Source organism: Trifolium pratense, linkage group LG7 (assembly GCF_020283565.1).
Source record: "Trifolium pratense cultivar HEN17-A07 linkage group LG7, ARS_RC_1.1, whole genome shotgun sequence".
NCBI classification, from domain to species: Eukaryota; Viridiplantae; Streptophyta; class Magnoliopsida; order Fabales; family Fabaceae; genus Trifolium; species Trifolium pratense.
Window position 1 is genome coordinate 3,516,128 of NC_060065.1, and position 18,351 is coordinate 3,534,478.

The 18,351-nt window shown below is 33.9% G+C and overlaps 4 protein-coding genes across 10 annotated transcripts in view; 2 read left to right on the plus strand and 2 right to left on the minus strand.

Moving 5' to 3' along the window:
* LOC123893709 (lactoylglutathione lyase GLX1-like) lies at window positions 1–5,517 on the plus strand. 2 transcript variants are annotated; one of them, XM_045943504.1, is made up of 11 exons: window positions 1–1,378; window positions 2,381–2,406; window positions 2,991–3,138; window positions 3,272–3,431; window positions 3,638–3,762; window positions 3,871–3,935; window positions 4,090–4,302; window positions 4,406–4,453; window positions 4,588–4,686; window positions 4,805–4,945; window positions 5,075–5,287. In XM_045943504.1, the coding sequence occupies exons 1-11, from the start codon at window positions 16–18 to the stop codon at window positions 5,114–5,116; spliced, it is 2,430 nt and encodes an 809-aa protein (XP_045799460.1). In that variant the 5' UTR covers window positions 1–15; the 3' UTR covers window positions 5,117–5,287. The 2 variants fall into 2 exon arrangements, with proteins under 2 accessions (XP_045799460.1, XP_045799459.1); XM_045943503.1 differs by lacking the exons at window positions 1–1,378; window positions 2,381–2,406 and having other exon boundaries at window positions 2,929–3,138; window positions 3,224–3,431; window positions 5,075–5,517.
* The window catches only part of LOC123893707 (VAN3-binding protein), a 17,190-nt gene continuing 4,029 nt past the window's right edge, over window positions 5,191–18,351 (minus strand). For 4 of the 6 annotated variants that reach the window (XM_045943497.1, XM_045943496.1, XM_045943500.1 and 1 more), the window contains 5 exons: window positions 6,491–6,860; window positions 6,169–6,333; window positions 5,989–6,038; window positions 5,722–5,779; window positions 5,191–5,638 (listed from right to left, as the gene is read on the minus strand). In XM_045943497.1, the coding sequence (XP_045799453.1) occupies window positions 5,439–5,638; window positions 5,722–5,779; window positions 5,989–6,038; window positions 6,169–6,333; window positions 6,491–6,860 (843 nt within the window). In that variant the 3' untranslated portion in view covers window positions 5,191–5,438. Of the gene's footprint in view, window positions 5,639–5,721; window positions 5,780–5,988; window positions 6,039–6,168; window positions 6,334–6,490; window positions 6,861–6,997; window positions 7,067–18,351 lie in introns of all 6 variants that reach the window. The other 2 variants (XM_045943498.1, XM_045943499.1) reach the window with 1 other exon arrangement.
* The window catches only part of LOC123893706 (casein kinase I-like), a 19,475-nt gene continuing 10,090 nt past the window's right edge, over window positions 8,967–18,351 (minus strand). The window contains exon 16 of the transcript XR_006803528.1: window positions 8,967–9,049. The gene's annotated coding sequence lies outside the window, so the exon portion shown is untranslated. The remainder of the gene's footprint in view (window positions 9,050–18,351) is intronic.
* On the plus strand, window positions 14,342–16,684 carry LOC123893710 (probable inactive nicotinamidase At3g16190). The gene is made up of 5 exons (XM_045943505.1): window positions 14,342–14,470; window positions 14,561–14,674; window positions 15,780–16,014; window positions 16,156–16,272; window positions 16,370–16,684. Exons 1-5 carry the CDS (start codon window positions 14,423–14,425, stop codon window positions 16,441–16,443), a joined length of 588 nt encoding a protein of 195 aa, XP_045799461.1. The 5' UTR covers window positions 14,342–14,422; the 3' UTR covers window positions 16,444–16,684.

An 18,351-nucleotide genomic window follows, 5' to 3' on the forward strand; every position in this document is an offset into this window, starting at 1 on the left:
TCTATACTCCTCATCATGCATGTCATTGCAATGGATTTCTATGGCAACAAAACCCTCCTAACCTTAATGGACAAAGAAAAAACAGAACCGCAAGAATCCCCCAACATTCACCTTCGTGTACAAATCCAAACTCACAAAGAAACAAATGAACAAGAACATGTTCAATTTAGTCCACCAAGACATTCTACTAATTTTCCACAATCACCATGGACACTTTCCCATCTTCCATCTCCTTCCCCTTCATTGCTCTACCATTGTATTGCCTCCCTCCACCGTCATGAAGGAAACATCTATTCCATTGCAGTTTCCAAAGGTTTCATCTTTACTGGATCCAACAGTAGTCGAATTCGTGTTTGGAAGCAACCAGATTGCATGGACAAAGGCTACCTCAAATCAAGCTCCGGTGGTGTTCGCGCCATTTTAGCTTGTAACAATATGGTTTTCTCCACACACAAAGATCACAAAATTAGAATTTGGAACTTCACTGTTTCAGAAAACTTCAAATCCAAGAAAGTAGCTACACTTCCTAGAAGAACAAAAAACTCCATTCTAAACTTCAACAGAACCAAAAACAACAATCACAAACATAAAGAAACCGTTTCTTGCATGGCTTATTACCATTCAGAAGGACTATTATATACTGGCTCTCATGATAGAACAGTCAAAGCTTGGAGAATCTCTGATAGAAAATGTGTTGACTCATTTCGAGCACATGAAGATCATGTAAATTCAATCTTAGTAAACCAAGATGATGGTTGTGTTTTCACATGTTCTTCTGATGGATCAGTGAAAATATGGAGAAGGGTATACACAGAAAACTCACATACATTAACAATGACATTAAAGTTTCAACCTTCACCTGTTAATGCACTTGCACTAAGTTCATCATTCAACCATTGTTTCCTCTATTCAGGAACTTCAGATGGAATGATAAATTTCTGGGAGAAGGAAAGGTTGTGTTATAGATTCAACCATGGAGGATTTTTGCAGGGTCATCGTTTCGCGGTACTTTGTGTCGAAACGGTAGGGAACATGATATTTAGTGGATCAGAAGATACAACAATAAGAGTATGGAGAAGAGAGGAAGAAAGTTGTTATCATGAATGTTTGATGGTTTTGGATGGACATAGAGGACCTGTTAGATGTTTGGCTGCTTGTCTTGAGATGGAGAAAGTTGTTGTAGGGTTTTTGGTTTATAGTGCTAGTTTGGATCAAACATTTAAGGTTTGGAGAATTAAGGTTTTTTCTGATGATGAAAATGTGTGTTTGGATGTTGTTGGTGATAATAATAATAAGTGTGGAGGGAAAGTTAAGATTAGGGAGTATGATATGAGTCCTGTTTTGTCTCCTTCTTGGGTAGAGAAGAAACTTCAGGGTAGTCCTTTTCACTAAAGGATGAACCTGGATTGGCCGTTGTCATGTCATGACTGCATGGACTTACGTAGTTAGGGGACTCGTATAGTCTTATCGAATCTCAAGCATATTTTGAAATATGAAATGTCTGATCTCAACGAAACACGAGTTCGTTGAATGTGTTCAGTTAGTGACTACAGTTTGAGATTTATGTTACTAATATTATATTATGGTTTGTCTTTGTAATATGTTCATCTTCCATTCCTATGTATGCTAATCTTACTCACATTTTCTTCCATGAATTGATATACCAAAACTTGAACTCATTTTCTATCTCAACTCTATTCAACTATATCTCTTTCATTTGTTTTGTTGAAAATTACATACATCCCACCAATTTAAAGGGGTGTCTACATGATTTTGTGGGATCAAATTCTTTATTGGCGAGATCTATTAAAACTTTACTATCAAATAAGATAGTGTGTTTTATGTGCGTGGTCTATCGATAAACATAGACCACACACTATATAATATTCAAGATGATTGAAACAATGGCTAATTACTAAGTCAGAAATGAACCTTGATTTTGTTTTAACTATCATATTTGTTAAGTTGATTACCAGCTTACATCCCGGCCCTCCACCACCACCACTGAGAATCCTGCATTCATACGATAAGAGCCTGCGATGATGTTCACCTTTAGCCTTGCCCTCATCAGCTGAGAAAGACGGTCTACACACAAGCGACAAAGGAGGCGTCAAAGGTCGTGAGTCAGCAGAAATTTAGGCGATGCTATTCAGCGACAACGATGAAGAGAGGGTGATTTCAGAAGAGTGAAGGAAATATATGATATTTGTATGATATTCAAACAAATTTGATTTTAGATTATGAATTCAGGAGAAGAAACGAAGACATTGTTTGCTAAACCAATTGAATAGATATGATAGGAATTTAAAATTTGGTCTTTGAATGGTCTTTTTAAGTTTGGAAGTAACCTCCACATTATGTGTAAACCATCAACTCTAAGTTGGTGGGAATGTGAGTTTGGTATGTATTTAGTTAATGTAAAGCACAAGGAAACTAAGTGAACAAACAAAACAGTAATTACTCACACTTCCTATTTATTTATTTGTTCCATTGATTTATTTACACACACAATAAAAATATTATTAAAACAAGAATTTGCATTCTAGGATACAAACTCAGTTCGCATCGCATTCTAGAATGCAAACTCTTTTTTTTCCATAATATTTTCATTCATGAGGGTGAAAACATTGAGCTTGAAAATAAAATTGTCACTCGCAAAATAGGGTGCAAACAGTGCTCGTATTGTAGAATGCGAGAGGTTATTTTGGTAATTTCAGGGGGCGTGCGAGGATTTCTAACGGGTGTGAAAAGTAAAACTCTACTAAAATAAACCATAGAAAATTAAAAGTCCAGCTAAAGCCCAGTCCAGTCCAGCCCAATATTGCAGCATTTGCATGATGAGTCATCATGCCTGGATTTGGATATAGTGATAGCCAATAAGAACAAAGCAACACAACACTATAATAACGTAGGACAGATCGAAGAGATGTTTGGTTGGTTTGTGACAAAACTAACATTTCATTAATTTTCATAACTTTACAATACAATACAATACAATGATCTCATCCTTAATGTTACTACCATCTGCTACAACATTTAGAAGACCTTGTTGTAGTTGTAGCATCACTCCATCATCATCTCCATCTTCATCTTCTCGAAGAATTGCTCTCTTTCATCTTCTCACTACTGGTGCTATTGGTAACTAATCTCTCTATACCTTTCTCCACACACAAAACAAATCCTTCATTTATTATTTTTATTATTTATTTTTGTTATGACTTAGTTATCTGGTGCTGCTGCTGCATTTGGTTATTATTGATTTGGTTATTAGCTTTACCACAACAATCCCAATTATTTGGTGCAAAAGGATCACAATTCTTCAGAATACCAGAAGCTAATGCTGCTGAAAACTTGTTTGATTGGGTCCAAAATGATAACAGAAGATTTCTACATGTTGTTTACAGTGTTGGAGATTTGGACAAGACTATCAAGTATGTTCTGCTTGTTCAATTTTGGAAATATACACTTGGCACATCTGTTTGAGAAAAGAGCTTATAGAAATAAGCTGAAAGCAGCTTATAGACAGACATGTCATGAGTGATTTCCATAAGATCTTTCAAACAATTTCACAAGTGTTTATATCAGTAGATAAGCTCAAATAAATCTATTGAAATGTGGGTGAAATGAAATTTGACAGGTTCTACACTGAATGCCTTGGCATGAAGCTGTTGAGAAAACGCGATATACCAGAAGATAAATATTCAAATGCATTTCTTGGATATGGGCCTGAAGATTCCTACTTTACAGTTGAACTCACTTATAGTAAGTTGAAATCTTAAAGCTGATTTTTTTAGAAAAATCATTATGTTTATGTTTTCCACTTACACTAAATTGTTTCTCATCGTAGTTGCTATTTTGTGGTGATTGCAGATTATGGAGTGGATAACTATAACATTGGAACTGGTTTTGGTCATTTTGGTATTGTAGCCGAAGATGTAAGCTCTTCAAAAGATAATTAAAGCATTATTATTTATCTGCAAAGCAAAGCATATATCTGACTTCTATTAACTGATACTGATACAAGTATTTATGTGAGTTAACTATTATAGACAATTAAGACTATTGTGGTTTTATGCTCCAATTTTGCAGGTTGCAAAGACGGTAGATATTGTAAAAGCAAAAGGGGGAAAGGTTACCAGGGAACCCGGTCTTGTCAAAGGTGGCTCTGTAGTAACTGCTTCCGTTGAAGATCCTAGTGGTTATAGGTTTGAGCTTTTGGAGAGAAAACTCACGCGCGAACCCTTGTCCCAAGTGATGCTTCAAGTAGGTGATCTTGATCGTGTCGTAGACTTCTATCAGAAAGTGAGTGTATTTACTGTTCTTATTGTGATGGTTCTTTCTGCTTGCTTAGATGTAAACATGTACAAGTAGCTAAATGTTTTTCTCGTCTTTATTGATTTTAAAGGCTGCAGGCATGAAACTTCTCCGTAAGATAGACAACCCTGAGGAAAAGGTAACAACTGCTTGTGGCTATTAATCAGATGCATGACTATGTGTTTCTGAGATCACTGTTTTGATTGATGTTTGTAATGTCTGCATAATAAAGATTATGATTGTTCTTTTGTCGTTGATTATGATTGTTTTCAGTACACAGTAGCCGTGTTGGGTTATGGTCATGGTCCTGTTCTAGAACTTACATATAACTATGGCGTCACTAATTACGATAAAGGAAATGGTTATGCACAGGTATATTCTATTCTTTTTCCATTTTCAAAAGAGGATTTTATGATTGTTGCATGGTCCTCCATTAACGTATAACGCGTGTGATTATAAGAATATAACTCATTTTGTGTCTGAAGAACAGATTGCAATAGGCACAAATGATGTCTATAAGACTGCAGAAGCAATCAAATTAAGTGGAGGGAAGATTATCCGTGAACCTGGACCCTTACCGGGTATCAACACCAAGATCGTTGTTTGTTTGGACCCCGATGGTTGGAAATTGGTACGGCATTTTTCAATCTATTTGTTTGTATGTGATGTATTATGTGCTTTGAAACCTTCCTATTGTGTTAAACTTTGTATGTCTCACATCTTGTATTTTATCATTTGATCTATTTATTACTTTGTGCAGGTATTTGTTGATAATGTTGATTTTCTGAAGGAATTAGAGTGACAATAGCATGGTTGTATCTAGATACTACACTTCTTCAATCTTCACTCAACATATCTATGGATAACCACTCCAATCAACATATTTTTTAAGCGGACTTTTATAGCCGTGCTGTCCAATCAACATATCTATGGATAACCACTCCAATCACTATATAGGGTAGGGGGGGGGGGGGCGAAAAGAAAAAACTATATTTACAGCAATCCCAATGACATCCTTATTACTCCGAGATTAAATATAAGCAATAGAGTACATGTATTTGGTCTAAATGTGGACCAGATACGTATACTATTTGGCTTATATTTAAGTCCAGATGGAGTATTTTTTAGTATGTTACTTTGGCACTGCAATTCAACATGTACTGGATTCCCTCTAACCAGCTCAGTTTGTCTCCTTTACTTCCACATTCAAATTCTATTGATCTGTCTTCTGTTTTTATTCCAAAGTATGCTCTCTTTTCGCCAATGTCTTCCTTCTCCCTTCCCGGCCAAGCAGGGATATCGCTGCACACTCCAGTGACTATATCTGCCATTTTAGGCCATACCTTAACATTGCTTCTAGTAACAAAAGTAAAATAAGTAATTTTTGTGTACTAAAACTTTTCTTACATTTCTTCTTTTTCGTAAATGTTCCTCCAATATGCTTGCTTTTCATTTTGGCTACTACCTGTTGTCATTGTTGAATAGATATTTCAAATAATTATATGATTGAAATATAGACACAGCCAATACTTATGCTTCTATCTGATCTGTGAAGTGATTTCTAATTTTCTACAAGAATTAATATTTGATACTTTGTTAACATACTTATAATTTATTGGAACTCATGCCTATGGTGTAGTATTCGATATAGAAGTGTCTTCTTCAAGCAATTACCTGCAAATTTGAATTAACATTGAAAGAGACTTGCTTCCAGTGAAGAACTCCTGTTATGGACATTTAAAATAGCATATGGTTACTTGCATTAGAAGTACAAATTGCTTTATGCATTTTCCATTTGTCTTTTTTTATTCAATTTCAGTAAAATCATTGTTGCAAACATATCAGTAGACATACCTTTTCTTGTACGTTTGAGAAGTGCTCCACCTCTAAAGACGTAGTCCAATGCTGTCAATATGTTTGTTTCTTTGGCTTCACCGCACTTCTCCTCAATTGGAGGAATTGTAGTAGCTCCAAACCCCTTCTGCAGCCGCGCCTTTAAAGTAGCAGCTCCTCGCAGTGCTACCATTTAGTTCATTAGATTTTCTCTTAATTTGTGTTAGAATTTGTTTGGTGGAATCAATCTAAAACGAACTCAGATCGTAGGTTTTAGCTCAAACTTTCATAAACAAAGTTCAGTTTTGTCCGAGATGAATAAATAGACTTGATATTCTGATACCTGTGGCTGCTCCAGCTGTTAGAGTCATAATATCTCCATTAGTTTTTGCATTAATAGCAGAGTCAACTGCTGTTATGATTTGATCCTGTTCAGCTCCCATATCTTCTGCAATCTCAATGCAGTGAGAGGCTACTAGAGCTGCTGCAGATGCAATTGCAGCAGAAGCCATGATAGGGTTCTTTTGGTAGGCATTAGGCTTTCCGGATGATGCTATTGAAGCCGCAGCAGCTGCAACAGCGGCAGCAACACCAACTACTGATACTGCAGCGTGCAATTGAGCATTATGAGTCCTAATTTCCTGCTTTTTCCTCTCCTTCTGATCTTTCAACCGCCTACCTGTTGTCCTTCCTCTTATCAGGCTCCTGTAAAGCTGGTAAGCGAAATTTTACAATAATTAAAAAGAATGAAAGAAAAACAACTTCTGAGTAGTATTGTAACAGTCTAACAAATTGAGCTGGCATCTGAGTATAATTGATGAAAATAATCACAAGATTGAATGCAAGATACCCCATTTCTCAGCAAGTTTTGACTGGACAGAAACTCTGGAGAAAGTGCTTGTTGAAGTAGAAATAAATCCTGCAGATGAAGAATTATAAATGAATTAGTAAATGATTTTAAGGTTTTAAGGTGAAAAGTGAACCTCATTTAGCTGATAAAGTGATAACAAAAGGTGGTTCTCCATGAAAAGATGCTAACACGATAGGCTTCAAAATCTTGATTGAAACTAAAAAATGGTCCAAATGATTTGTGGTGAAATGCTAACACCAAATGATAGGATCGCGCAAGTTTAACATGAGTAGTAAGTAAAGTAACTTTGTTTCGCCATTTTCTTTTGGCAAAATCTGAGGACAACGCCCGTTTAATAACTGTTAAAACTAACATGTATCAGAACTTCAGAACCAATACATAAAAGCTACATGAACACAACACAATACTAGGGGTCTCTTAATATTGAAGAATCCTAGGACTAACACAGATTTTGTTTGCATGGTTTACAAGTAGCTATGATACTCCACTTGTTGTGAAAAGGAAGTAGCTAAATTCTTAAACAAAATCAAAGAAAATGTTCTTACAGAATCTTTAGAGGCAGTGAAACCTTTGGAATAAAACTGGTCAGAAGAGCATAAGAGTTGCATTTCAATGGCCGTGGATGTCGTAGTATTGGTGCTATGCAGTGCTTTGGAGAGTTCCGTGGCAGAAAGACTCCAAGATCTAGCAAGGAACTCCATAGATTCTGTTGGGGTTTCAGGCTGTGCGCAAGATGAGGCAGGAACATTCTCGTCTATATTCTCGAGCTGATGAACGGAACATTTAGAGACAGAGGCGCTGGAGTTCACTAACATTGAAATTAATCACAGAAAATGAGTTAAATATTTTCATGAGATGAATGAGACTTGAACATAAGAATTATAATTAGTTTGAATTCTTTTTTCATATTAAATAGTTATCTTGAAATGGAAAAGAAGTTTCTATATTTTAACACTCACTTGTAAAGATGAATACCCTAAGTCCCTAAGGTCTCAATCACTCAAGAGTGCAATATGATGAGAGAATATATGAACAATTGTTAGATATTTAAAAAGAAAATGTGAAGTTTTTTCAAAGTGCTTTTTTATTTAGGATGATATAAAACAACTAAAAAGATTCATAGTAATGATCAAAAGGACATAATTGAAAGGCCATTTATATTTGTCTCCACTTAAGTTGTATCTTTTCATTCCACCTCTTAGTGCTTTATGCATAAAGAGTTAAAGAGACCTGTTTTTATGGCAGCGGAGTTCATCATTAGTCAGAAGTCTTATTTGTCACCATTATCACTTTTTAAAGTAGAATTTAGGGACCCATTTATACATTACACTGTTTCTTTACCTCACATTTTCTTCATTTTTGTTACTGATTACTGAGAAGATCAATCATGCATACATAGCTTTGTTAGGTAACTACAATAATGCAATTTGGTATTTCAAGAGTTAACAATCAGTCTGCGGTTTTGAAGAAAGGCAGTTTTGAAGAAAGGCGGTTTTGAATCACATTTTGATTATGACATTCTTGACATCATAAAAATTATGGAAAACTAATTGTGGTTTCTGTGTGACTAGAGATACCACAAAATCTTCAATGTTGTGACCACAATTATGCAAGTAAATTCAAACCATAAAGTGAACATTACATTACCTAATACTATATTTTAACGAAAGATGCATGTTGGCAATTTAAAAGTGCAGCAGCCAGTGTACAAAGCAAACGGCTCTTATTCCTTGACTGAAGTCAGATTACTTTTATACTGTAATTTTGCAAACATGCACAGAGGCCAATCAGCATTTAATAGTTTAGAATATTCAATATTTGCTTGTTGAATTTCTTCCGTTCTAAGTTTCTAACTACCACGGAGAGGTTGGTTAGAAATTAGAATATAATCCAAGTCCAGATGACAAGCCTAACCAGGATTGTAACACCAAATTCAACAAAATGTTTGTTTCAATAAACTATGAATTGGATTGATTTGTGAATAATTTAGTTGTTGGGTTACAGTTACAATCAGACTGAATGCTTACAAACCTAACTGTACACGAGAATAGACAACGGAATGCAGAATATGTGTGTACTAAAAATGCTTGAAAGAAAATCAAGACACTTAAATAATGACTAAAAATAATTTGTGGCTTCCCCTCATATCATTCATGCATGTTTGAATCGTCACAATTTATAGGTCTACAACCGATGACCCTGAACCTCATATGGACGTCCACTGGTATACCTCGTTCTTCAAAATTGTTAAAACCTTTAAAGTTTCCCTTTCTCCGACTCTTAAAGTGGGACAAGCCATTACATTTGATTGGAAGGTGTCATGTGAAGGAAGTTAATCATTTAAGGAATCTGGTGAAGTGAGTAGTATGACATTTGCAACAGTGAAAATAAACAGAAGCTTTAAGTGACTCCTCTGAAATACTATCTGAGAAACAAATAAGGGCAGAGGCTCAGCCAAATATTCTACAACTATGGTATAGAATGTGTCATTTAAAATACAATGAGAAGCCTCCTAATAATAATATAGCAGAGTCCAATTTCATACACTGGATAAACAATTTCCTTACCTGCTATTTGGCTGAAGAAATTCGCCGTAATGAAGGGATCTGGCTGCTTGAAACATGGGAGTTATTCCCAAATACACGACCTAGGTTTGAGGTTCCTGTGGCCTTTCAGGCTTGGAAACATTTTCTGTAGTCAATTTGGGCAAAGCAGATGAAGTGGATGGACCATTTTTCACATTCTGCAAAAATTTATCTCAATCAGTTGAATTTATTTGGACAAGTAAAAATTCAAAACAAATTATCTTTATGATTGAACTAACAGCCCAAACATGACGAGAGAAGTGAATCCATGTGTTAGACATTAATAGATGGTATAGATGTAATATTAAGAAAGCTAATGGAAGTCGGAAGAAATTACTGAAAGCCAATGGAAGCCTGCATTGTCTCCTTGTCTGTTGCATCTGCTGATGTTTTAGGAAAAATCTCTCACCATAAAACAGAGTTCGTTCTTAATCCAGTTACCTGTATGCTTTTCCACAATCATTGGTTGTAGACTGCTAGGCACAGCATCTGAAGGCTGCAAATAGTCATTAACTCAAGTGAGGAATAGAATAAAACCAGGAAAGTTTTTTACTCGGGCTACATTGCAACCCATATGCATTCCAGTAAATGCAAGCTCGACCATAATTAAAAAATAAATTAAAGGCTTAAAATAAAATACTAACAGATGGTTGCATTTGTTTCCTTGTCTGTTGTGTCTGCTGATGTTTTAGAATGGTCCAGTCGAATAAATTTTATTTATTTTTTTGACAAATAGAATGGTCCAGTCGAATAAATTGTCATGCTCATATCCTGCTCATTAAAATTCAGACAAATAAACTTCTTATTACACTTGATAATGATATAGCTAAATCATTTATTCCCATACAAACGAATAATTCATAAAATTTGCAAAACCCGAAAACATTAATTTATGGATTGAGTGAGGGATTAAAAACGATAAAATCATAAAATGTTAGGTAATTGGCTTTGTTCTCAACTCTCAAAACCTCAAGTAGGCCTCATCTCCAACATATACCTCTGTATTGTATGCAAATTGTGTTTAAGTAGAGATACTCTGGCACAGAATTTGCATACAAACTGTATAATGCGTAATTAACCAAACAACATAATAACCCTAAAACTTCAAAATGAAATTAAATTAAATACATGAACAATCAATGCCTAATACCTTAGATTTTGCATGCAACCAGAGATTTTGCATGCAATCCTGCAAATCACACAGGGTAAAAAAATTCACCAACACGCCATGGGAGAACCGCACAGATGACGCGGAAAAAAAAAAAAAATCATAAATCAGGAAAAACGAAAACGCCTAAAACCGCGAATGAACAGTGAAATGAGGCACGGCTCTTGTAAAGATTATTGATAACTACAAGACAGGGAACCACCAAATTCAGCACAATATTTAAGACTAGCAATTACCACAGAAAAAATACTATTTGGCCAAATATACCAAACTTTTAACTTTTTTTTTTGTCAAATAAACCAAATTTATAACTGAAAAACACAATCCTTAATACAAAGAACACCCATTAAAATACATAATTGACTAGCTGTAAACAGCAGCCCTTTTAAGTTGAAAACTAATACAATATTACCAATCCTAAAGTAAAAATCATGAAAAATGCACTTAGTATGCTCCTAAGGAGGAATAACTAATTTTCTATCAATCTGTCTCCACAACAGAAGCTTGGTTGTGGTCACTGCATCGGAGAGTAGGTGTTATTCCTCCTCCAAGCTTCTGCATAGCTTTTTGAGCAAGCTCCAAGTTTGTAACTTGGCCATGAGTCTCTTCAAAGACATCGAGTATGGCATCGGTCAAAACCCCATATGGTGTGTGATTGGTTAATCTGTTTGGTGGCGGGATGAATAATTCAGATACATTGTGAAAAGGATTAGGGAAGGTGGCAGCATTTTGAACAGGTCGGAAAGGGGTGTTGAGAATGAGTTATTTGTTGTGTTCGTGCTCCATAGTTTGTCACGCCGTAAAATAATATATGTATTATTTGGAAGTTAAATTAGCCCTTTATCTGCAAAGCTTTCTTTGACATGATCCTTTTAGATATATTAAGGAGTTTTAAACATCATGATGCAAGGAGTTAAAGTGATTCATAATGAAATGAAATAAAATGGGAGAAAAACAAAACACCACTTAACTACATAAATAGTGTAGCACAGTAAGTAACATCAACAGAGAATAATGCTAGCAACACACTCTTTAACAAACACACTCCAACACACTCTCTTTTATTGGTTGAAATTTACATGGGTCCCATAAAAAATGTGGACTCATATAACTTTTATGGGACTCATGTGAATTTCAACCAATAAAAGAAAGTGTGTTGAAGTGTGTTTGTTAAGGAGTGTGTTGCTAGCACTCCTCAACATCAACATAATAAGCCTCAGGATTTAGACATACCAGAGCTATGCTAAACAAAAAAAAAAAAACAGTTTGAACTTGAACAAACCTATGCATTCTCACTATTTTGCATTTATTTATCTTGATAAACATTAATTTTTATAAAAGAAAGTAGTAAATTTTTACCTTGTTTGTATAAAAGTGAATTTTAAAGAAAATATGTTTGTCCAAGAAAACTACTTTTCTATGGGTTGTAGGAATTTTGAATATTCTTCTATCCTTAATTGTGACTGGTGTTGTCTTATGGCTAGAGCTGTAAAAAGGGCCTTAAGGGGCCGGCCCTTTAAGGGGCGGACCCACTTATTCCTGATTATTAATTTTATTTAAATTTTAAACAATTTTTCTAGTGTCGTGAACTTATTCTCTTTTTCTTCAATCAGCACTGTCCACGATCGGCACCCTAAAAAAACTGTGTTTAAAATTTAAATAAAATTAATAATCAGGAATAAGTGGGTCCGCCCCTTAAAGGGCCGGCCCCTTAAGGCCCTTTTTACAGCTCTACTTATGGCAGCGCAGCATTATTAGGTTGTCCACGTGTTCTTGTTGAGTAGTGGTGGGAATAGTTCAGGTCGGTCTACAAGGGCCTATGGCTTAGCCTACATAGGCTCAGGTCAGGCCTGTCTATTTCTTTAAATAGAGCAGGTCAAAGCTTTTTTATAAGTCTATTTAGCTAAAAAGATCACGCCGCAGGCCATTAAAAAAGCCTTTAAGGCCTACTAGGTTGACCTATTTAAGTTAATATGTACTCCCTCCATCCCAAGTTATAAGGGAAAAAAGCCCCCCAAATTATAAGGGAGCAAGTCATTTTCAAGAATGTTTTTCCCTTATTCTCATAAAATTAAATGCAAATTGCATTTAATTTTCTCTCTCTACCCTTTTCTCAATAAACAACAACCAATAAAAATTGTTTTTACATCTTCCTATGCAACTTATTCCAAGGAAAACCCACAAAAACATATTTGAAATTTTCATGTTTTACTTTTTCTTAATAAGTGTGATTTTTTTATTTTCTCTTATAATTCGGGACGGAGAGAGTATAATATTTTTACTATGATTGTTATTTATATATTAAAATTTTTACTTTGATTAAATTATAAATCTATTAACTTTTTAAGTAGTTTAAGTTTCTCAATCTACATTAGTTTTTAACATGTATTATTATAAATTAGAATTGAAATATGATGACGTATATAATCAAATTCTTTAAAATAACATGTTAAATATCAAAAGAAACATTTGTTTATTAGTTCATAAGAATATTTAAAAATAAATATATTATTTATTTAAATATGTTTATATGAAATAAGCGTATATAAACAGGCTAACAACAGGCCACGCTAAGCTTTTAAAAGGTCAGACTCAGACCTAAAAAATTAAGCCTATAATAAGCCACAAGTCAAATTCAGACCTTCGATTTTTTGACACGTCAAACTTAAACTTAGGAAAATCTAGTTCGACCTAGCATATTCCCACTCTATTGTGAGCAATAATGATCCAAATGCACCCTTAAGTAATGACACAGATGCAAAGTCCAAAATTGCAGCGTAAACGGATGCAAATAATTAGTGCTATAAATGTTACTGAAATTCCATCCATGTGCCAACGAGAACTAAGACTTATCCTCAATTAAATGCCAATTTCATGACCATCAAATTAATTCTAGTACCACCAAGTTGTTCAAGTTATTCAAGTACCACCAAGTTGTTCCAATTCTTTCATAACCATAAGTGGCCTTCAACCCATTTGAGTTGGTCTGGTGGTATTGACTTTAAATCTGGGAGTGTGCTTCTACTTAAGGTCTCAGGTTAAATTATACATTGTGCCAATTTGGATGAACTAATTTATTTTATTAAAAAAAAAAATCATAAGTGGCCTTCCAAATAATATTTTAAAGGAAAATTATTGACAAATTAATTACTCATGCAAAATGTAATATTGCTTCCAAAGGTTCACCAACACGTCAATCAACAAATAAATGCACAACAACATAATTTCTTAGGAATATTTCTGTAGATTTTTTATGAGTTTCTCGTGCGTTCAAATTTTATTCATCCGTTACTTAAATAGTAGAAGTTATAAAATGATAAATTTAAGGAAAATATATCGTGCTCTACATAAGTAACGGATGATATTTGAGAAACTTATTAAGCACAATTTCGCAAAGGCACAAATGGGTTCATGAACCATGCATGCACGTGAAAAACGGTAACAAATTACAATAGGAACAATTGCACAAGGACAAAACCATAACAGGAAGAATGCTGCCAACTGCCAACTGCCACATGCCAACCTTATGTGGGAACCACAAAAAATTGAAGGAGTTTTTCTTGCAGTAGGATCCTATATATCCTACATACATAAATACACAACTCAACTTGCCAAAATCTTTGTAAGTTGGATAAGTTGATCCTTTAGGAAATGACAGAGCATTGGAATCAGACAGCTCTTCTAGTCATAGACATACAGGTAGTTGTTAATATGCTCTGTCTATTTCCTTAGGATGTTTTATTCTTTTGGAGAAACTAAGGATTTTTTACTATCTGGATTTTTTTGCAGAAAGATTTTATAGATGATGAGAGTCCTATACGACTAAAAGGAGGGAAAGATATTGTCCCAAATGTGATCAAGGCTGTTGAGGTTGCTAGACAACGTGGAATTCTCATTGTTTGGGTAATTAATAAATCTTCACTCCCTTTTGTCAAAAAAAAAAAAGGTCTAACTCTATATGTTCACAATGTAAATTTGTCACATTAATTAATATTTAAAATAATTATTTGGGCTCGTGCCTGGATAAGTATTTCTCACATTGTTTGGAAGTATAAATTATAATTATCTTACCTTTCTTGGGACTAATTTATCTTCACTTTTACAATTGAGATAATTATTTAATTGATATCGTTCGATTAACACAATAAAATATAAAGATGTAACTCGTATTGAACTTACGTCAATCATGTCATTATATTAGTCATAAAGATGAGGAAAATCATTAATTTTTTACTTGTAAAGAGTATTGTCGATTGTCGTTAAAATTTCTACAAGTGAAGACTGTCCACCGTAGCACTCACCACAAAATGAGTATTATCCTATTCATATGAGGCAATGACACGTTAAATTGAAGGCATGTTAGAGTATCATGTGGAATGTGGCTACATACAATCACTTTGATTTTCTCAATTATAGTCGTTGTCAATATTGTAAGTGTTCTGTGAGTGTTTCATCGTTACTAATAATCTTTTTTTTTTTTTTTTTGATAAGCCGTTACTAATAATCATTGATTATTCATGGATATATATTAGAGTATATTAGATATGTGTGGGGATGAGAATTTTTCATTATCAATATATAATTGATTAATAAAATATATATTATTATATGCACATCAAATTATTAGTCTGTTGAATGATAGTTGAGTATTCAAAATTTATGTAAATATTCTGCTAGCAAAGGTGTTTGAAAGTATATAAATTAACATTTGATTCATCCCCTCCCTTATTGGTGTATACTTTAGGATTCATTATATTTTTCTATATAGCATGTATCTCTAGATTCAAGCACATTTATAAGGGATTTAGTTACAAGAAATTAAGGTATTCTACTATTAAGAGGTGTCTTGTGTACCGATAAATACCTATGCATTCTCAAAATATGTAAAGAAAATTTAATTGTTCTACAACCACATCAGGATATGATTGTGTAGACCTCATCAGTTGCAAATATTCAACAAAATAACTCTTAAATTTCTGAACTGTGTCTCTCTCAAATTGTTTTTCAGGTGGTACGCGAACACGATTCCTTAGGAAGAGATGTTGAAATGTTTCGTCGACATCTATACACATCAGGGAATGTCGGTCCAGCAACGAAAGGAAGCGAAGGTGCAGAATTAGTTGACGGTCTCGTCATTAAAGAAGGAGATTATAAACTTGTGAAGACAAGGTTTAGTGCATTCTTTTTTACACACCTTCATTCAGTCCTTCAAGGAGCAGGAATCAATAGTCTAGTGGTCACCGGTGAGTAATTTGACTTTATTTTATTTTTTTGTTATAGAAATAACTTATACATATAATTAGTACTATAATAAACGTTTAAGCTACAAGTGTTTCATTAAGTTTTTTTATCCAAACAAACACGACATATAACTTAATTTGTAGGTGTTCAAACTCCAAACTGTATCCGGCAAACTGTCTTTGATGCTGTAGCATTGGACTATCAACATGTGACTGTTCTTGTTGATGCCACAGCAGCAGCAACACCTGATATTCATCTTGGTATGTATTATCAATTTCAACATGTTGCTTTTGAAATCTAATTATGTGACCAAAGTTTATTAGATTCTAACGATGAGCAATAATTGGGTGGTTTCAGCCAATGTGTTTGACATGAAAAATATTGGAGTTGCAACCCCGACATTACAAGAATGGAGTGAATCCAAAGCTTAATCTGTATGGACCTGCATTATGCAACTTTGTGTACCATGTTATGTTCAATTTCAAGACTCAAAGGCATTGATATATTTTGGATATCTGAAATAAAATTATGTACTCCTATATATGCTACTTGGTTGCAACCATAAAATAACATGTTAATTGCACATCAATATATATTAACTGTATTGTCTTTATATCTCTATAATAATCGCACCACTTGATAATGTACCTGAAACTGTATCTTATCTACACATCCAACCACTTCATCTCATGTATAAAATTACTAGCATACTATGCAAAAATCAAAGTCAAGTAAGAGCTTACCAAAGCATTCTCCAAAACTAACATAGGAGGAGCTTGGCCCCAGATTGAAAAACCATATTAAGGTTTTAATGAAAGTCTATTATTGACTTTGAGATTGTCCTTGCGATAAACAATCAACATCATCAAATTTTCAAAAGTTACTAATTGCATAGTCAGATGATCTTCGTTCCACGAAGTGCATTGCTAAATACTTCCTCCGGCCCTTTTTATAAGAAACACTTTGGGAAAAAAGTTCGGTCTTTTTTATAAGAAACTTTAACCAATTTTCAAATGTTTTAAATGTTTAATTTCATTTATACCCTTAGTTATTATGAGAGAGAATTTGAATATAAGTTAGTTGAATTAAGAGCAATTAAATAAGGATATATATATATATAGAATGAATTTAAATTTTTAAGAGTAGTAGTAAAATACCCGTGCTGTCGCACGGGTGTCGCGCGTTCCGCGCGTTAGGTTTCGTCGGAGTTGTTGAGTCGTGGGGTGCGTTTGGTCGTAGTGTGTGGATCATTATTATCAACCAAATTCAATGTTGCAAGTTGAATTATCTTGTGTAGAAACTGAGATATTAAATTTGGAATCACTATTTTTGTTTTATAAATTTTAGTTAGTGATCAATATTGCACTTAAAATAGTTTGGACCGATCAATTAGCTATTTGCATCTTCATGTGTTTTGATCAGCGCATAACTTGTCTCGTGTTTGTTTCGTTGAAATCACTATTTTTAATTTATATATTTTACTTGGTGACAAACATTGCACTTAAAATAGTTTAGACTGATCAATTAGCTATGCATCTTCATGTGTTTTGATCAGCACATAACTTGTCCCGTGTATGATATATTTGTTTTGTTCTTTCTAATCAGTAATGGTTGCCAATTTTTTGTTTCAACTATGATTTTTTTTAAAAGTTAATTCTCTTGAAACAAAAGATTTAACAACAAAATATATGAAATAAAGGACCAAAGTAAAAGTTATTCGGTTTCAATTCATTTTTTCTTTAATTTTTCAGATACTTTGAAAATATCTATTTTCTTTTCTATATTTGAAAATATCAGTTAAAAATCAAAATAAAATATCAATGGTGGAAAAAATATGCCTTGTTCTATGCAAAGAAAAAACTGTTGTGTTTAAGTAAAGAAAAAAAATGATATCATTGTTATCTACTTACATTTGCTTGATATGTTGAGAAGAGAAAAACCTTCTATCTATTGTTATGTTCGACCACCTGCCTGTTGTCCTTCCTCTTATCAAGCTCCTGTAAAGCTGGTAATCGAAAATTTGCAATAATTAAAAAGAATGAAAGAAAAACAACTTCTGAGTAGTATTGTAACAGTCTGACAAATTGAGCTGGCATCTGAGTATAATTGATGAAAATAATCACATGATTGAATGCAAGATGGAAAATTCTATGGTGCAGCTCCTTATTTGGACTGTTTTGGTGCAGTCTTAATCTGATCAATGAGAATGGAAGTATTGACTAATTTTTAATTATATGGTACAAACCACTTATATGGTACCTACCATGTATCTTTATATCAAATAATATTTCAATTAAGTCTCTATCATATTAAAAGTTATAAAACTACCCCAATATTTA

Coding starts and splice junctions, on each gene's coding strand:
- LOC123893709 (XM_045943504.1), top strand. CDS start 16: ATGCATGTCATTGCAATGGATTTCTATGGCAACAAAACCCTCCTAACC. Junction 3,763..3,870: donor TACAGTTGAACTCACTTATA/GTAAGTTGAAAT, acceptor TGGTGATTGCAG/ATTATGGAGTGGATAACTAT. Junction 3,936..4,089: donor TTGGTATTGTAGCCGAAGAT/GTAAGCTCTTCA, acceptor CCAATTTTGCAG/GTTGCAAAGACGGTAGATAT.
- LOC123893710 (XM_045943505.1), top strand. CDS start 14,423: ATGACAGAGCATTGGAATCAGACAGCTCTTCTAGTCATAGACATACAG. Junction 14,471..14,560: donor TTCTAGTCATAGACATACAG/GTAGTTGTTAAT, acceptor ATTTTTTTGCAG/AAAGATTTTATAGATGATGA. Junction 14,675..15,779: donor GTGGAATTCTCATTGTTTGG/GTAATTAATAAA, acceptor ATTGTTTTTCAG/GTGGTACGCGAACACGATTC.